General features: G+C 36.5%; 1 protein-coding gene across 1 annotated transcript in view; it reads left to right on the plus strand.

Moving 5' to 3' along the window:
* Nucleotides 1-20,567, plus strand: part of Unc79 (unc-79 homolog, NALCN channel complex subunit) — a 252,433-nt gene that overhangs the window by 201,782 nt on the left and 30,084 nt on the right. The window contains 3 exon segments of the mRNA XM_047541641.1: nucleotides 2,181-2,291; nucleotides 9,993-10,097; nucleotides 17,127-17,204. Coding sequence (XP_047397597.1) covers nucleotides 2,181-2,291; nucleotides 9,993-10,097; nucleotides 17,127-17,204 — 294 coding nt within the window.

The following is a 20,567-nucleotide window of genomic DNA, read 5'->3' on the forward strand; positions in this document are numbered from 1 at the left end:
GTTCCTGCAACTGTTTATCTAGACTGTGCTTTCATAGACAAAGCCATAAATTTAAGCTAGACAGTGACAGAGATCATTTGATTCAATCTACTCATTTATAGATAAGGAAACAGGTTCAGAGAGTTGGAGTATGTTGGCTAAGTTTACACAGCTGGTTGCAGAATATTTGAAACTTGAACATAGGTTCTTTGAATCCTATTTTTCTGTTGTTCCATATTGCTCCATTACCATGCTGGTTTGCTAGATATAAGAGCAAGTTTCTTGTTAACCTTGAATTAGAGTTTCTCTTTTTGACCAATGAGAATGCTTATGTATCAACTTGAGATGTATTCCTTTCTCCTCCACTGTCAGTATTTCAAGGCAGTAGCATTTGTTTGGAGCAAAGAATGCTAAATCAACATCAATGTTTCAAAAAGTATAAGATTTTCTATTTAGAGGGCTGAGTTGATTGTTCAGTGGTAGTGCTCTCTCCTAGCATGTGTGAGGCCCTGGGTTTGATCCTCAGCTCCACATAAAAATAAAATTAAGATATTGTGTCCACTTACAACTAAAAAATAAATACACACACACACACACACACACACACACAATATTTTCTATTTAGAAAACACTATAGTTTCTCTGGGGAGTACAAGTAAGTAAAAGATAATTCCAATGCTCAGGGGCAACTAACTTGCAAGGAATTCATTTTTGTATCAGGAAGGAAGAAAAAAACCTCAAAAATGCTCATATCCTTTGATTTAATCTTTCCTTTTCTAGGAATCTATTCTAAGGAAGAAAATGAAAATGAAAATTTCATGTAAAATATATTTATTAAGATGTTATTTATAGAAAGTTTGACTTTGTGGCCATTAAAATGAATGGTTATAAGAATTAAGTGGCACTTGAAATGTCTTATGTTATTAATCTAATAAAAATATTATACACAAACATATTGAATTATATGTAAAATTTTAGCTAAATTGGCATACAATGAAGAAAGGAAAGGAAATATACCAAAATGTTTTCATGAGGTGGTAGGATTATGCATGACTTTTATTTCTTTGGGAATACTTTCTTACATATCCTGTGTTTTTACATTAAGCATGTTTTACTTTTATAATCCAGACACTCAGAACTATAGTGGTGGAGAAGTAGTGAAAATCATGGCATGAAAGTCTTTGGGAGTCCAGTTAAAACCCTGACTTCTCTGCAGAGCACTTAAACCTCTGAAAAATTGCCCTGGAATTTGGGGTTGAATCACATTCCATAGCCTTAGGGAAGCTGTGAACAGGGAGTAGTCCTGAAGCTTCAGAGGGTTGATAGCGAAGATTGTAGCATAGATGGAGAGCTTGCTGTTGCCAAGTTCTTTGCATTCATTATCTTCCATAATTCTCACAATAACCCTAATGTAGTGCAAACCATTTTTCCCCTTAACAAGGAGAAAACTAAGTCTCAGGTTAGATGGCTTATTCAAGGTCACAGAGAGCTAGAGTTTGAATACACTTAAATCAGATTCTAGAGTTGTGTCATTAACTATAACATATGATTTCCCAGGATAGTAAGAAATTTGAATTTGAATTTGATAAACTGTATGAAAGCAATGAACTCTGCCTAACGCTCAGTAGGTGCTCAGTAAATGTTCCTAAACATCTTAATAAAGTATATGAAACTACAGCTGGCCCTTTGTGGATGGGATTCAGATGAAGGAACCAAATGGACAATGTCTTCTTGGTAGACCTTGGCAGGAAGCTGGGACAGGGTTTCTATCCAAGCTAATTAACATGGCAGGGTGGTTTACACTACTGAACTGTAGAGACTGGCTTCTGGAGGATCCGAATCTGATAAACCATAGATGCCTAAAGGTTCTGAGGAATGGAGTGGAAAATCCTAATGCAAACCCCACTGGGGCTAGATTGCTTAGAGTGGATAGGATGATAAAGTGGAGGTTAGATGGTCTGTAAATGATGCCACATGGAAAAATTAATTTTTTAAACAATGAAATGATTGAATCATGCTCTTTGAGTCACTAATTAAAGGTGTAGTTATACTTTTATTAGACCAACAGGGTTGCTACAGTGGCCACCTTGCAATGATTTTAAATAAAAAAGATTATTTTCATTAAAGTACAGTAACACTTTAATGCTTTTCTTTATTAAGGAAACAGACACTTATTTTATTTGGCCTCAATCTCATTGCAGAGTTTGTTGGAACCATTTTCAAAACTGCTCAGCTTTGTAATTCAGAATGCTGTCTTCACTCTGGCCTACCTGGTGGAGCTGTGTGGCTTATGTTACCGAGCTTTCACTAAGGTAAGTTCCATGTGTGTTCCCACGAAACTGGAAACTGGCAGAAATATAAGCTTCTAATCAGTGTCAAATTCCTGTTAATTAATTTCTTTAATATAGCTTAAAAATTAGTAATCCTACTAAGGTTTGATAAATATCATTGGAAGAAAACACTTTATATACACAAAATACATGAACTATTTCTAAAATATACAGATTTAGAGAATTAAGGGTCATGGGGTTTAGAAGAGGTACTTTCAGTGAGGGATGTTAATTGTCTAAATGACCTTGTAAGGTCCTTTTCAAGTTCGCCATCCCAAGCTAGGTGGATGAGTCATCACTATGTTCATTTTTATACCCAGAGTGGAACATCAGCTTGTCATTTGTAGAAGCACACCTTAAGGCTCATCATTTGCCTTTCCCCCAGTTCTGGATTCTTGGCCTGGAGATTTGAATCTCAACTTTTGTCATCTTGTCCTAACCATGGTTCCTCTATTGAATTATCTTTAGCACCCGCCTCCCCACAACTGAGAAAGTGGAAAAGTACCTCTCGCCTAGCAGGTACAGCAGCCTTATTAGAACCAGCACATGCCGTCCCTATGGAAAAGCAGGAGGCCAGGAAAATCAGGAGCATTTTGTTCTTAAGTGTGGTCATTACCCTCCCAATCTCCAAATTTTCCAAATGTCTTTTCAATGGGGTCTCTGTTTCCATTGTTCCTGCCTAACACTCAGAATGCTCCTTTATTCATGTCATCTAAGACTATGAACCCTTTATTTTCTTCATAAAAACCTAATTTTATAACAAGGCTTTCATTCTATTTCAAATACCCTGGTCTTCTTTCTTTCCAACTTGTGTCCATTCTGCCATGTTAAATATTCCATGATAATCTTCTCTTTGGCCTGATTATAAACTTTCTATTACCCCGACTGGAGCAATATATTTTTCTAACTACCAAGAGAAATCAGCATTTTTAATTCTTTTAAATCTTTCTCAAAAAATAACTTCTCCCCATTTATTTCACTTAGAAAAATAGATCTGAATGAAAAAACATGACTACATAAAAAACTTTTTATTTTAGAATTCATTCTATTTCTTAATTGTCTTTATGTTTAATTTGTTTAAATTTTACCTTTTTGGGGGAGGAAGAATCACAATGAGGTTGTACTTCATGTGATGGGCACTGTAAGTATTGATTGCAGAGGACCTCCCAGCATTACAAATTTGAGATATTTGTAGTTTTGAATGCTATTATGCATTATATACCTTCATAATCCATCATAATTTTAGTGACCTCTCACTACTGTTTTCACCTACCCTTCCTCATTTCTACAATACAAAATGATTATTATTTATAGATAGTATTAATCAAGTACTGCCTTCCTCAAAAATAGTAAGAAACTATAAGAAACAGTTTTAAAATAGCAGTATCTACTTATAATAATGAAAAGAAAAGGCATGAAAAAGCAAGAACTTAGGATACTTTCTTTTCTGGCAACATGACAGTCCAGATAACCTGAAAACTATCCCACTTAGAATACTAGAATTCTGATAAAAATGTAATAAACATGATTTTAAATGTTCAGCTAATTTTATAAGAATGCAAAGTGAAAAAAAAATGAACTTGCAACTAACCCTCTCCAAATTGAAGAAATAACCTTTATAAGTTAGATGAACAGCAAGATTGTCTCCTCCAAGAATGTCCAATATAAAAAAATGAGACAAAGGCTATAAAACCATGCTTTAAATGCTAAGCATATAAATGGTAAGTAAAAAATGCAGTGAGAAATGTAGTCATTAAAAAAATCAGACTGGTTAGAACTGAATTGAAAGTCTAGAAATGAAAATCAGTCACCAAAATGAGAAAAACTCACATTCCAAGTGTGGAAATCTAAGTGGTCATTGACAGTATAAACAGTGAATTAAACACAGCTAAAGAGAGAATTAGTGAAATGGAAACTAGATCTGACAAAATTACCTAAACTGAAACAAAGAGCAATAAAGAGATGAAGGATATAAAGAGAAGCTCAAACATATGTCTAATAAGTGTTTCAAAAAAGCAAAATAGGCATTTTATAAATTGCAAAATTAATAGAAATCATTAAATCTCTTGATTCAGGAAGTACAATGAGTCCTAAAAGGATTACAAATAAACTAAAGTGCTACCTGTTTATGTCATAGTTTATATGAATAGGTGTAACTTGACAGAAAAGCCAAGACAAAGAAAATATTTTAACAGCAACCAAGAGAAAAGACATTAAAGATAGACAAACAACAAATTTTATGACAGGACAATGGAAGCCCAAAGACAATGGAAAAAATGTGTTTCAAATGATAAAAAAAGAACTGTTCACCTGGAATTCTCTACCAGCTACGATATCTTTCCAGATTGAAGAATAAATAAATATGCCATCATGAAGATAAGAAATGTTCTAGTAGATATTTGTGGAAACAATTCCTATGAGATATAGTAAGAAGAAAATTGAAGCAAGATGGAATAAGTGAAATGTATGAAGGCAGTTTACCAAAGACATTGGTTTTGAAATGTAGAAATACAAGTGTGATCACTGACAATAAAGCAGTAATAATAATAATAATAATAATGTTAATCAGATAAGTATAAAAACAAAAATGACACTAAAATACTGGATACGATAGCTCATAAGAAGTGTGTGCACGTGCATGCATGTGCATGTTTGTAGTTTGTAGTAGGAGCTAAAGCATTCTGTGTATTGTTCACAAGAAGAGCAGAGATTATAAGTAACTTTAAACTCTTGAGAATACATATAGCCAGGTGCAGTGGTGCACATCTATCATCCCAGCAACTCTGGAGACTGAAGCAGGAGGATCACAAGCTCCAAGCCAGTCTTGGCAATTTATCAAGAACCTGTCTCAAAATAAAAGATTAAAATGACTTGGGGTGTAGTTCAGTGGTAAAGTGCCCCTGGGTTTAATTCCCAGTATCAAAAAAAAAAAAAAAAAAAAAAAGGAAAAAGAAAAGAATACATGTAAATGTTTTCAGTGTAAATTCTGAAACATAACATGTAAGTTCCAAACAAATAGAGGATAAATTAGATCTAAAAACTCACTCAACACAAAAAGAGAATCATAGAACAAGTTGTAATAAGAAATTAAGAAGATAGAAATAAATTCCAGTAATCACAATAAATGTTTGCTAGAATCACTAGGGATTGTCAGATTGTGTTTTAAAAAATAGACCTATATGTTATATATGAAAGACACATCTAAAACACATCTAATGACACTCAGAATATTTGAAAGATAAAGGGCAAAAAAAATACACTAGGTAAATACTAATGAAAAGAAAATTAAAGTCAGTAACCTGACTTTACATTAAAAGCATTATAAAGTCACCATATATTGATTGAAGGAACAATTCATCAGGAAAATGTGATATAATGTGAAAATGTGTAAAACTCTGTAGAACTAATAACATAACCTTCAAATATATTAAAACAAAAGTTAACAGTATTACAAGGAAGAATTAACAAATTCTCAATTATAGTTTAAGATTTTAGAGTTTAATAACTGATCGATCAAGCAGATAAAAAATGAATGTCTAGAGTAGATTTGAACAATACAGTGAGAAAATTGGATCCAATGGACATGTAAAGAGTTTTGAAACCAACAATTTGATAAAATATTCTAAAAATTTAGAATATCTTAAAACACAGAATAGATAGCGGACCACAAATTAAATTTTTTGGGGGGGGTTGTTTTTTTGTGGGACTGGGAATCCAACTCAGGATCATAATACATATTGGAGAGTCAGTTTCAAGGAGACCAAGTTCTCCATCATAGAGCAATTAAATTATAAATCCATAACAAAACTATCTCTTCATGTAATTGTTCAAAAGTGGCTTGAATAAAGGCTCCACATATAAAAAGGCACCGTGTACAACTTACATATATAAATTTTATTGAGTGTTGAGGAAGGTGTAGAGATTTGGGACTCCCTGGTTAAACCCTAAAGCAGCTGGGAGAGCCCCCTCCCTGACACACACAAAACCACATCAGCTCACAGGCCCTCAAACATGAAATAGTGTACATGCACACATCACTGGTACATGGCTGTGCTCTGTCGTACCTACACCCCAGGTGCCTTTGAGAGTCTTCTGTTGACTGTTCTCTGTTCTCAGATGTCTGTGTCCTGTGCCCCCTGTTGGATTCTGATGCAGTCCCTTCTCCTGCAGGACTGGGGGAGTGTAAAGAGTGTGAGGAGTTTGTGCATGTGTGGCATTGAGTTTGCATGTGATTGGGTGAGAGTAGACGTGCACATATGCAGTCAGGGCTGTTGACTGCCAGAGTCCTGAAAACTCAACACAGTTGTTCAGGCTTTGTAATCATACATTAGTGTGATGTGTGTGTGTATGTTTTCCTTTTTCAATTCATACAAAGGTGCTATATGGGTTATTGGTGTGTGGGATTTGCTATATTTGAAAATCAAAAATATATTTGTCGATAATGCAAAGAACAAAGGAAATATTATAAGAAAATTTACAAAAATATTTAATGCTAACCAAATATGAAAATATTCCCTTTTCAAAATTTGAGAGGTATATCCACAGAGATATTTAGGAGAAAATTTGTTTTAAGCACTTTTACTGAAAAAAAAAAAAAGAAAGAAAAAAACTAAGTGAACTAAACAAGTTAGCATAACAGGGTAGTCACAGAAAATTTAAGGAAACAAATAATGAAGATAAGAACAAAAATTAATAACATTAAAAACATGGATACAATAGATGGCCAATACAACCAAAAAGTGGTTCTTCAATTAGCAAACCTTTGGCAAGATTGATCAGAAAAGTAGATAAAAGACACAGGTAGAAAGTATCAGCAATGTAAAAGGGAACATAACTGTAGACTTATTAGAGATTCAAAAATGACCAACTTTATGCCAGTATACTTAGAATTCTTGATGAGGTACAGTTTTCTAGAAAAATATAATGTATGATAATCAGGAAAAATAAAAACTCTCTAGACTTAAATAATTAAAAAATACAATCAGAAGTTTTAAAAACTGTCCAGAAATACTAGTACAGTTCCAGAGACACCTTCTGTTAAACATGTGGGAACAGGCTCATCTCTGCTTCATACAAACTAATAAAATGGAAAAAAGGAATGCTTCCCAACTCTCTTTATGAGAACAGTGGAATCTTGATACCAGTCAGACAAGGGCAACAGCGAAAAGAAAATTATAGGCCAATATCCTTTCATACATGAAAAAAATCAGAATGAATAACAGCAATCAATGCATTAAAAATAGAATGTCATGACCCAGTTGGGATTTTCCCGAAGTACAAAATGGCTTAAATATTAGAATATCTATTAATGTCACATGTTGTCATATTAAAGGAGAAAAAGTTTTGTCATTTTTTTAGCAGATGCAAGAAAAGCACTTTTTAATTTGACATTCATTTATTATGTAGTTTTATCAAAGTAGTAATAGAAGGGAACTTCCTTAGCTTTGTCAAAGGAGGTCTATCAGAAACCTCTGGCAAGCATTATTTTAATGGTGAAGTGCCATCGATCCCCTTAAAATCTTAAGGACGATAATATCATTGCTTCTATTCATCATGGTGCTACTTTGTTAAGCAAGACAGGAAGAAGAAATCAAGTGTAATAATTAGGAAAAATACAACTCTCATTTTTCCTAGGTGATGTGATTGCAAATGGACCAGAGAGAATCTATAGGCACCTTTTTAGAATTTATAAGAGAGTTTATAAAGAATGCTGTATACAAATAATACCCAGAAATGACCCATTTTTAATGTTAAGTCACACATGATTATAAAAATTTACTTTAAATTTAATTTGTTTTGGCAACAAAAAATAAATCTAACTAGAATGTGCAAGAATGAGATAACCAGAAAATTTTATTGAAGAACATTAAAGAACATTAAATAAATGGAGAGATCTGATTTTCAAGAACAAGAACCAATATAATAAAGATAGCTAGTTCTTGCAGAATAATCTACAATTTTAGAAAAATTCTAATAAAAATCCTGGACTTTCTCTTTTGATAATGATGGGCTAGGTAATTTGCACCCTGTTTTCCCACTTAACATTAAAAAAAAAAAGTTTTGAAAAAGTGCACATTTTCTTTTAAACTTCTTAAAAGCATCAAAATGCTAATCAGATATAGAAGAATTGTGAGGCCAGAATCTGGGAGAGCGCTGTAATGCAGAGTTGCAAGCCTCATACTGAAGGTCAGTTTTGTCCTTAGGGTGTTTGTTGATCTGAAAAATCTGGCAATTTTGGGATTTTTGGCTAGGGAGACAAAAGTCAGAAGATAGGGCCTATCAAGAGTGGGAACCCTGATATCATATCCCTCAACCCACACATTTTTGCCTGTGGCCACAAAGTAAAGATAAACTTGTCTTCAGTGACACAGGCTTAGTGTCAAACCCAAGTTAAGATATTACAAGCCTGTATGTGGATTAAGGTATCCCTAGTTGGCCAGTGCTTCCATGCACCTGGCAAAAGCAAACTAGCTGAAAGCTCTTTGAAGGAAGATAACATTTTTACCTGCAAGTTATTTCTACAAATAATTCTTAAATGGAGCATCATCCAGTGAACAGTCAACAATAACCAGACATACAAGAAGGTGAGATGCAGGAAAAGATAATGAAAACAGACCCACAGGAACTCTAGTTACTTGCTTGTGAAAGGATCAAGAAAGGACTCACAGACCCTTCAAAGAGAATTGCAATATGCTATTGTCCACTCTGGGTGACAATTACATGAGTGTTCAATCCATGTGATCCATTTAACTATAACTTGTCTTTTATTTACTTTTCTGCATGTGCATTATACTTGATAATAAAAGAGGCTTACGGAATTAAATGTACTATCAACAGGAGGACTGATTGATGAATTTTGGTATATTCATACAATAAAATACTATTAAGCTGCTGAGAGCTACATCTGTTAGTAGGGATTATTTTTAAAATTTATATAATTTTAAACTTACAAGTCACAGAAAGATATCCACAGTTTGATAACATTGTAGAAAGTTTTTTGAAAAATGGAACAATGTATGTTTTAATGGAGGTATACATGTAGTCAGAGTGTGAAAATATACATGAAATAATAAGCAAAGGATTCAGAATGGTGCCTCCCTTGAACTAGGGAGGAGAAAAAAGAGCACTATATAGGTATCTTCAACTGTTTCTGTAATGTTTTATTTATTATTTTGAAAAGAATGAATTAAATAAAGCAAATTATACTGTTTGACAAGACGGGGATAGGTACCCAACATCTTCCATTCTCTCTCTTTTTCTCTATGCTTGAAATAGTCCATTTAAAAAATGAGTTCCTTGAAGAGAGTATAGAACTTTTTAAACAGTTATGAGTTTCTCTCTAACTCATTTTGTATTGAAAAATGCTTTAGGTTTGTTTAATTGGTATAGTCCTTGGAATCTATTCCCTATGACTGCATACTAAATCCTGTGGTTTTAATATTTAAGAGACAGCTTATCATTTCATACCCATTAAACTATGTGTCCTTATTGCTTCAGTAAACTCATTATGCACACAAAAATGCCTTTTTTCTTTTTTGCTTTAATTTTATTTCTTCAGGATAGCTGTGCATTTAAAAATGCTCTTCTTCCTGATCTTGGAATTTGGGGAAGTTCTTTAACATATATCTACTCTATTTACATTTTTAAATCACTTACCTTTGCTGTTTTGTTTGTTTGTTTTAGGAGCGGGATAAATTCTACTTGTCTCGTAGTGTTGTTTTAGAACTTCTACAGGCCCTAAAGCTCAAATCTCCTTTACCAGATACAAACCTCCTTCTGCTTGTCCAGGTAGGCTTATGCTCTATCTGTAAAATGTTTTATGGGATCCATGTGTAACTGGAAAAATTTAAAGAGGTGAGGGGCATAAAGTAATATATCTTATATGAGCCCAAGTCCTAACAAATATGATGCATTCAGGACTTCCACTGGCTAAAAAAGAAAAAAAGAAGCATTAGTTTTGACCCTAGTGTGGAAATAGTTGTGTGAGGGACAAAAGAAGAATGAGACAATAGTTTCTATCTTTAAGAAGTTTATAATCCAGTAGACTAGAGGGGAAGCTCTCTCCCCAGAGCTGAGACAGGCCCAGTGAAGCATAAAATGGAGCAGCAGGCTCAATGTGACCACAGAGTTAGCTCGGTATGGGTGAGTCAGTGAATATTCTGGAAGATGAAGTGGGCCAGGCCAAATACTATAAATAACAGGATGTGCTGATTCCAATCAAGGTATAGGTGGGTTTCACAAGACCACTGAGGCCAACAGACTTGAACACATACAGGCAGACTCTGGAGAATCAGCAGTCATTATGCTTTTGGGCGTAGCGCTGCTTATGAGGACTCCTGCATCCTCAGTGACCTTAACTCAGCATCTTAGGCAGAGAAGGTTTTGATAACCTGAGACAGGCTGTGACCAGTGCCATAAGATAGAGGTAAACAGTTTGTGGGGAATCTGAGAGCAGGAAGGATCCCACCCATGTGGTATGAAATCAGGGAGGACTTCAGAAGAAGTGGCATTTGAGTTGGGTCATGAAGGATTTGGGGGTACAGGCAAACTTTTTTGACCTGGAGTTGGGGTTTTGCCCAGAACTTGACTGGCTTCAAACAATAGGGGAGACTGAGGCAAGAAGTGGAGTAAATTTAGGGACAATGACATGAGGATGGGACTGAGTACAAGCAGGCTGGTAGTGCTAGAGGAGTCCACAGGCATCTAGTAAAGTGGGACCCTACTTCCCGCTCCAAGAGTTGAGGCTGGTCTTAAAAACTTGGCCATGAGCTACAGTGGATCAGGGTATCATTCAGATGGCCATGGCACAAAGTGCCCGATAGCCAAATCACAGCTGTTTCCATTCACCTGGATGAGCGCTAAGGCCAGTTCCAGAGTCTGGCCTACCAGTTAGAGGATAAATGCCTGAAGAAAATTGGGGGCTTGGTATCAAGGAAGTAGACAGAGAGCCAAGATGTGGAAAGATAAATGAGAAGAGAATACTAATTGATTAATTGATCGTCTGTTTTATGTTAAGCCATTATGAATCCTGAAATGTGCAGGTGCTATGCAGGATGCTGGGGAAGAGACAAATATGCCATTTGAGGTCCCTTTTCTCTAGGATTGTAGAATCTAGTAGGTGAAGTTGATATGTAAACAAAAGATTTAAACACAGTGTACAGGTAGAGTAATATAAGATGTGTGCTGAGTAAGGAATTGGTGTCATAAAGGGACCATGTGGACCTGGAAGGCACACAGATGTTCAAGTTTACCTAGTAGAGAAGGGGAGGAAGAACACTTGTCCTTTACCACGGGATAGCCACTGTGTGGTTCCCTTCCTTTCCCACTATAGACACTAATCATGAGGACCAGAATTGAGTTTTCCTCATAGGCCTGATATTTAGTAAAAAATGGTTTTCTTTCAGTATACACCACTTTCACTGTACAGCCCAGGAGGAGGACAGAAGCAAGATCACAATCAGAAAGTATCTGTGCTCCTAAGGAGAGAAAAACTTTGGATTTCTCCCAGTGGGTTGTTACCAGCAGCCCCTCTTACTCACATAACTGCACACAGCACCACCTTTGAGTACAAGCTACTTTGACAAAGCTGACCTTAAAGATGAACAGGGTCTCCACTGGAGGAGGACCAGGTGCCCAGGGCTTAGTGAAATAGCCTAGGAGGGATTTAAGCGTAGCATTGGCAGTGTCTGCAGATGCCGATGGCATTTCAGTTGTGAATGTGTTCCCCAAAACCAAAGTGGGTTTCAGGGCCCTGAGGGTGCTTTCCTGTGAGCACTAGACAGCTTTCCCTCCATCTTGAGCAGAGCAGTTCTATGTGGCTGATCTCCAGGGTCTGGCATCCCACATTGTAACTGGTGGGGGCTGGATTTCTATGAAGTACATTAGTCAACTATAATAAGCACTTGTCACTAGACAGCAAAAGAACACTGACAGTTTAAATTGCCCAGTGCTTAAGGAAACTATGAAAACAGTGATTATGGCATCACAATTGGATGAATAAATAACAAAAACAAATTAGTTTTAGGAAGAAAAAAGGCAAAAAGTAGACACTTCTAAGTGTATTTTATGAATTTTCATCTTCCATTTCAAATGTAACATTTTCATTTTAAATATGTATGTGAACATACATATATACATATGTATACACATATATATCATTGAATTGTGAAGTTTTAAAGTCAAGTTGTAAAATTATTCAGATTAGAGGGGTATTTTGGAGACATTTTGAGTTTCTGCCATGAGGGTACAACTTTGTGAATAATGTGTCTTCCTTTTCTGGCAAAAAAAAAAAAAAAAAAAAAAAAAAAAAGTTAAACATCATGCCATTTTGAAGTAACACATCCTTCTTCTATAACCTCTTAGAGTAAATTATTTCCATTCTTAATGAGACGAATGGAAGGGAGGCATACCTTAACAACAGAGTAGTTCCCTTTTCTGCTCCAAATTATGGAAGGAAGTCCCTCCCTGAGGTGAGGGAGGAGCACCTGTATCCCTCTTCAGGACCAGAACATCTTTCTATGAGTTTCCTGGTTCTTTTTTTCTTGTCCTTCAGTACCTGGACACTCATGCTGTTCTCTGGAAGACGGCAGAGGTGACAGCCTGCTCTCTCATAGCTCCTCTTAGCCCAGATGCTGTAGGCTGGACTCAAGGGAAGCCTTCTCTTTACTGATGGGCAATGTCAGTTTCTGGCCCCTAGATAACTAGGCTTACCGCATGGACAGAGAATGGTTCTGGAGCAGCCAGTGGCTTTCTTCCTGGGTATCAGTAGTCAGTCTGAAGGCAGTAGAGTGTGTCTGTTTAGCTGAACATGCCACCAGAAAACAGAAAAGAAAATAATAATTAGGAGGAAGAACTACCCCAGTGAACTCCATGAACCCTGGTTCCATCCGTGAGAAGAGTTGGTTGCTTCAGCCTTGAGGTCCCCATTTATTCTTTCACCCAGTGAGGAATCACTAGGGTATTTCATCTACAACTTCTCTAATCCGTACCTTAGTAGAGGGATGTGTTTACTGAGGTAGAACCTTATGGTGTTCTCAGATAGGCCATACCTTTGTTGTTTATCACATACTCTAGCAGTACCAGAAACCCCTCATAGGGCAATGGAACACTTGCCCAAGGAATGTGGGATCTTCCAAACCTAAACATTCCAAGGCAGTAACAGGTATCACCAGTCTATTTTTAATTCCTGCAAATTCTGCCTGGAGGCCTGGCGTCAGGGGGGATTTTCCAGCCTCCTCTTCGTGGTTGTCTGCTGTTATGTGCTTGCTGTTGCTGTTGATATACTTTCAGTGAAGTTGGGTGGTCTTAAATGCTCAGTGGATTTGTTTTTTCAAAGAAAAGGAGGCACAGAGACTGGAAATAATTTTACCAAATAGAAAAAAAAAAAAAAAATGACCCTTTTCAGAATCCAAAATGATCAACCACTCAGACACATTTCTCCATCTGCACTTGGGACAGATGGACTGTCATGTTTTGTTTAATTCAAATCTAGTGACATTTTTTTACCTTGGCTTACAACATTTCTCTTCTGCTGGTTTGCTATAGGTATTTGATGTGTAAGAGGTTATTCTAATTGTTCTTGAGATGGATTAAAGGAGAGCATTTATAATAGAGCAATAACCCACTGAAAGTCATCATAAAACTAAGTTCAAATCAAAATGAATTTCCCCAGCTCTTTTATGTTTCAAGAGTAGATAATCTGCTAATTTGCATGTACCACTCCCACTCTGTGGGATATACCTGCATATTCAAGTTATGAGAAATCATGTCGGTAAAAGGTTTTCTTTTAAAAATAGATTGGTTGTGGGCTGGAGGACAAAGAATGGCAGCAGCACGGCTGTTGTCTCTAATTCACAGTTACTGCTGAGTGGAGTTGTTCATATCAGTTGAGTTCATCATAATCTGATCACTCTCTGGGATGAGAGGTGGAGGTACTATTTTGGGTATCATTTTGATAATGAATTTAGTAATGACACATAATGGATATCATGTTTCTTTTGTATTCTTTTGTACTCCTGGAGGAGTGCATATTTCAGTGGCATATTTCTCTCTGAAAGTATGGAATTCTTCCTTCTACAGCAATTAAGCCCCACTCTGGTTTTAGTCACATCTATACTTTGAGTAATTCTATGCAGTTAAGGTGGAATTCTTTTCAGTCTTTGGTTGGCAACCATAATAAGTGAAGACAAAGATTTATCAATTTAGTTGCATATGATGTAAGAATATATTGAATTAAAATACACTGATAACAAAAAAGAATGGACTATTTGGGAGGTCAATGTACTTCTGCTCTTCCATATGCCAGACTCTCTGAGGCACCTCCATTACTACTAGGGTGATTTTTAAAATAAATTTTGACTTGTACAAGTCACCACAGGCCTGACATTTGAATTTGACCTCAGGTCCTGGCTGCTCTCATGCTGCTGAGTTGCTCATGCTGCCCTTGGTCTTCTTTGCTGAGAGTGGCAGGTGGCAAAGGCACCTGATGAAGGCAGACACTGGTGCTTGAATGTCTTACTTCTTTGCAGATCCTGTCTTGCCGTCAAGGGCCACCAGGCATGCAAGCGCACTTTGGGGGGTCCAAACTTTGAACCATACATAAAGGAACAGCTCTGAGCACCCCATGCCTCGTGCATTATGTGTGCTCCGTCTCCCCTGTGGCCTCTCTTAGCTGTACAGTTGCATTTCTATTGTAAATAAATTAATTAAAATGAGTGCTGATGTCCTGACAGAGATTTTGGGACTTAGGTGTAAGTCATTGATCTCAGATTGCAGACTCAGATAGTCTTGGAAAATACTTTTTATGTGAAAATATGCAGCGTCTGCCAGGAGTTCAGGTTGGGGTGTTCCTGTTTTTCACTCTGTCCTTCTATCAAGTATTAGTTTCATTTTTTTCACTTACCGGTTTTGGCCAAAGTTAATAACTTCACAAGTTTTTAAACCTGATTTAGTCACTTTTTCTTAAACAGCAATTAGAATAAATTCGAGTTAGGTGAAAAGACATAAGCATACCTGGATAACATAATGGAAATTTTTAGGCATTTCCAGCGTAACCCCAGTTGCTACTTTCTTTTCCACATTCCGAGTAGCTGGCCTAATAGATTCCTCATTTTCTGTAACAATATTTGAGGCAAATGGAAACGACAGAATGTTAATAAGGAGATCTGCTATTCACTTCTGTCATGCACCTCCCAGGATGGTGCTGCCTGCTGCCCTCTGCCCCTAGCTTGGTTACCTGTACCTAAACACCTTTCATGAAGGACCATGTATCCCCTACTTGAAGGCCAGTTCTTAGCCATTATACAAGAATTCTCAGGGCTCCTTGCCTTGGAAGGCTTAGAGCTCCACCTTGTTAGCCCAAACCTGCTGCTGATGAATAGTACTTAGACTTGGAGCCCCGATTAGCCGACAATATACTGGTTTCTGTTCCCTTGATCTACAGCTGCTCATCAGGCCTCCCTGAAATTTTTTGTGTGACCCCAGTCTGTGTTACTCCTCCCAGTTTGACAGGGATGGAACCTGCCTGGCTGCACTTGTGGTCTTGAACTGTCCAGTTTCCCTGTGTCTTCTGCTTGGATGAGAAGGAAGCGCTATTGCTGTGAAAACTTCAGAGCTTCTGAATTATGCATAGCAGCACTTTCAGATCCCAAAGTTGCAGGGTCACTGGCCAAAGGCCAAGAAAGAGAAATCAAACAGTAGTTAATAACTCATAGTCAACTTCTCAGATCTTGTTTAACTTCTTTCCAAAAACCATAAGTAAATAGTTGGATGTTACATTAAGTGAGAAACACCTGCCAAAATCTGTAAGGAAGCAAATCAATTGTAGTCTGGCAAATCCACCTTCAATATGATCTCAATTCATAGTTGATTAATTGACTTATTTCTTAAACTCTTCCTGAACCCCTCTGGGATGCTAGGCACTGGCTAGTGCCAGGGTTTTGACAAGCTCATGGCCGGCTGAGAAACAGACTCTTAGGTCGCTGCAGTCTAATGTGATGGCTGTTGCAATGGACATGTGCAAAGCCCTGTGGGTGTGTGGAGCAGGACTGGGGTCATTCTCAGCCCAGAGGAGACATGTGAATGAGGTGGAGGGAAGAAGACAAGACACTGAGGGACCTTGGAGGGGATGAAACAGGTGGAGCACCAACTCTGAGGCTGACCTTCTATTTTCACTCTGAGTACATACTGCAGAAAATGAAAGTATCCAACAAATGGCAATGTTTGTTAATATTATTCTTAATAAATAATATATGCAACTAAATTCACTCCTCATTTACTATATGGCTGGCACCATGACAGACGTCATGAAAATCTATGAAACTGTGCTAACAATAACTGCCAAGAAGTGCTTCAGATAAATAGAAGGAGTGACTTAGGGGGATGAGGCAGGAGGATTGCAAGTTCAAGGCCAGCCTGGGCAACTTAGTGAGACCCTGTCTTTAAATAAAAAGGGTGGGAATGTAACTCAGTGGTAGAGTGCCCCTGGGTTCAAGTGCCTCTGGGGCAGGGGGTTGCGGGGAGAATAAATAGATTGACTCCAGAGTAACTCTGACAATGCTGACATCTTTTATTTCTTTCATGATTGAATGTACCATTTCAGTACTACTTGGCTTTCTGGGCAAAGTAAAATCTGCACACTCATGCCATTTCTATGCTTATAGGAATGAACTGTCTGATTAACATGATTAACTGAGGTATCCAGGGCAGACTGTCATGAAAGAAAACACTAATGAGTTTAAGCCATTTTAATAAAATTACAAATTACTTATTACTGTCCAAATACTCTTAAAAACACGTGTCCTTTCGTTTCTTTCTTAGTTTATTTGTGCAGATGCTGGAACCAAACTAGCTGAGTCAACAATCCTGAGCAAGCAGATGATAGCCTCTGTCCCTGGAGTAAGTCCTGACCAAATTAATTGTCTGCATTTTTTATTTCATAAAATAGTGGTTATGAGTGTAGGCTTTAGAGTCACACCAGGGTTTGAGGCCTGCCTTTACTCACTATGTGATTTTCTGAGAGTTATTTAATCTGTGATTCTTCGATTTGCATTATATGTATTATGAGTTGTAACTGGGATGTATACACTGAGACTGAAATAATGCATGTAAAGATTTTAGCACAGTGCCAGCCATATAGTAAGTGAGGAGTGAATTTAGTTGCATATAATATATATTAAGAATAATATTAACAAACATTGCCGTTTGTTGGATACTTTCATTATTTCTGCAATTGTAATTAATTGTCGTGCAATGAATTAAGTGTTATGCAATGAACACCTTTGTGTATAAATCTTTGTCTATTTTGGATTATTTCTTTATCATAGATTTCTGAAATAGAATTATTATACAGTGTTTTTAATACTAGTTTTGATACTAGTTAGGTAATGAAAGATGATATGTGATAAAATTCCAACTCCCAGCAACTTAACACCAAAGAAACTTATTGTTTGCTCATGTGAAATTTAAATAAGTACACCAATGACAAGGGAAAGGAACTACCACTCGAATGCTTGGGGATCAGGTTTCTTCCATTGTCTGTAGCCTTCTGCAGTTCCCTGGTAGTTGGAGAAAGGCAAGAGAATGTGGTCCATGGAATATGTTCATGGGTTGGGCCTAGAAGTGCCTGTTTCTTCTACTCACATGCTATTGGCTGGAACCCAGTCACATGACCACAGCTAACAGCCAGAGAGGTAGGAAATGTGGTCTAGTTGTATGGCAAGGAAGAAGAAAAGTGACTCTGGGAAGTGGCTGGCCCCTCTGCTACCCTCAGTGTTCCTTATTGATTAACTTTAGAACTCAATATTTACTACCTATATGATAGTTTTTTTAAAAAGCCCTAATATGTAAAGGTTTATTGAAATCAGTAAGTAAAAGGCAAATATCCAGTAAGAACCAAAAAGCAGCAGTTGTAGGATTCACATATAGAACCTTTCCAGGGACCAGTGAATAAACCATTTAAAAGGAACCTATTACCCTTACTTGTAATCAGTGAATTATAAATTAATAAGATCTAAATAAAGTAAAGCAAAATAAAATATTTAAATACTTAAAAATATAAAAATTAAAATCAGCTAGTAATTCAGTAGATTTTTCTTTCAAAAAAAAAAGTCACTTTAAGGGGAGGGTAAAAATCACTGGGGGGAGAATGTATATAAAGAGCATTGCATCCTTAATGTATGCAGCTTGATGATTGAAGATGGAACACACCTGTGGACCCATCACAGCACAATCTGTGCTTATCTGTCAGGTCCCCATTTATTTACTTGTTTCTTTTTAGTGATAAGAACACTTAATGTAAGATCAACCCTTGTGACAAATTCTAAGTATCTGGTAGGCACTGTGCCGCCCAGTAGAGCTCTAGGCTTATTTATCTTGCGTAAGGATGTTTTGTACCTTGTGACTGGTCCTTCTGATTTATATCCCCACCCCAGATTTTTCTTAATGATTAAACTTATTGACGGCAAAGTAAAACAAGCATTCTTTTTAGCTGTTGGTGGTAGTGAAACCAACCTCCACTAGAGTGCAGTTTAATAAGCTACTTCTAGGAGCATGTTTGAAAAAATAAATATGCACCAAAATATTTATATGCAGATATATGTAGCAAAGCATCCCTTAAAATAGCAAAAATATGGAAACAAATATAAATGTTCAATATTAGGGTGTTGTTTAATAAAGTAAGGTACACCTGACTATTATAATGGGGCTACCAAATCAAAGTTTCAAAGAATATGTAATTGGAAAATGCTTGTGATGGATTTAATTAAAGAGCAAGTTAGAAAAATTTTATTTCAATCTTACAAAAATTATGCATATGTGTGCTTATTATATGGCTTCAGGAAACTTGAAAGAAAATATTAACTGTAGTTTCCAAAGAGGTGGAGAACAAGAATTAGAATTACAGTGATTTTAATTGTTCTTTTTAGTAACTTGTATTTTACAAATTTTCTACAATGAGCATGCGTTACTTCTATGATTAGGAAATGCAACTTTAAAAGTCAAATATTTTTTGAAGAAGCCTTGCAAATGCTTTCCTTCAGTCCTTGTGTTTGAGGTTAGAGGACATTTTCCACTTCTTTTTCATAATTTTCCTATTGAAATAAATATGGGCCTTCTGAAGCAAATGGAGCTTGACTCCTTACGTTCTGTTTTGATTTTTAAAATAACACATCTAAGTTATACTACTGCATTACAAAGTAAAAAAAGAGGGGTTGTGAATTATCTGTTTTGTTTTGTGCATATAGCTGGCTCCCTACATCCTGACTACAAAGTGGATTTTAAGACTTTTACTGGAAATAGTTGCTGTCTCTAGAACAAAATACCTATATAATAGTAAAGTCTTTGCTCTCATTTCTTGAGATTCAGACTTAAAAAGCGAATATTGAATAATGCTCCTAGTAATTACTTTCCGTGACATTTGCCTAGTTGAACTGGTATAAAATACTGCTTATGAAAGAAACAAATCCCTTTCAAGAAATTCAAGAACAGAGTCCATGCTTCTATTTGCATGACATGTGAAAGGTCAAAGAAAATGGAATAAACCAGAGGGAAATCCTTCTTGCACTGAAGGATTCATATTGCAAAAGCAGGAACACAATAACCTTTTATAATTCCTTCACTTGATTCAAATTAAAAGAAGAAAACCTTAGAACATATGAAATGCTTGGAAAACACTCTGACAGACTGCCACTGGCCTTATTTTACTGTTTGTTATCCTGTCAGAAGAACTGACAAGCGTAACATTCTAGAAGAGAGAGGAGGTGATATAGTTCAGTGCTGTGCAGATTTACATGAATATGGGAAAATGAGAGCCACTGGGTGAGCTAGTTAAGTATATAATGTTCCAGATTTTCCTAAAGAAAGCCAGGAGAGGCCCTTAGCATAGTATTCATACGGCTTCAAAGCTGCCTGCTTTCGATCCACATTATACCCAGCCTGATGTGTGGGTTCTCTCATACAGCTTTGATGTAGCAGCCTGTCTGTTCATTTTCCTTTGCTTTGCTTATAATCCTAAATTTGGTGCATTTTCCCTGAGAAGGCAGGTCTCTGCTGTTTAATAATCTCAAACACAAACATGCTTTCTTTTCCTTTAAAAGTTCCCCAACATACTTCAGGTATGTGGAGAAGGTGATCATTTTTGTTTTTTTCTCTTATCTATCCTAACAAGAACTTGGCATGGATACCTGGATCTATTCAATAGTGCCCCAAATATGTACACAGAGTTAAATTGTAAGTGACTTGACTTGAATATAAGAATTTTCG

Source organism: Sciurus carolinensis, chromosome 2 (assembly GCF_902686445.1).
Source record: "Sciurus carolinensis chromosome 2, mSciCar1.2, whole genome shotgun sequence".
Lineage (NCBI taxonomy): Eukaryota > Metazoa > Chordata > Mammalia > Rodentia > Sciuridae > Sciurus > Sciurus carolinensis.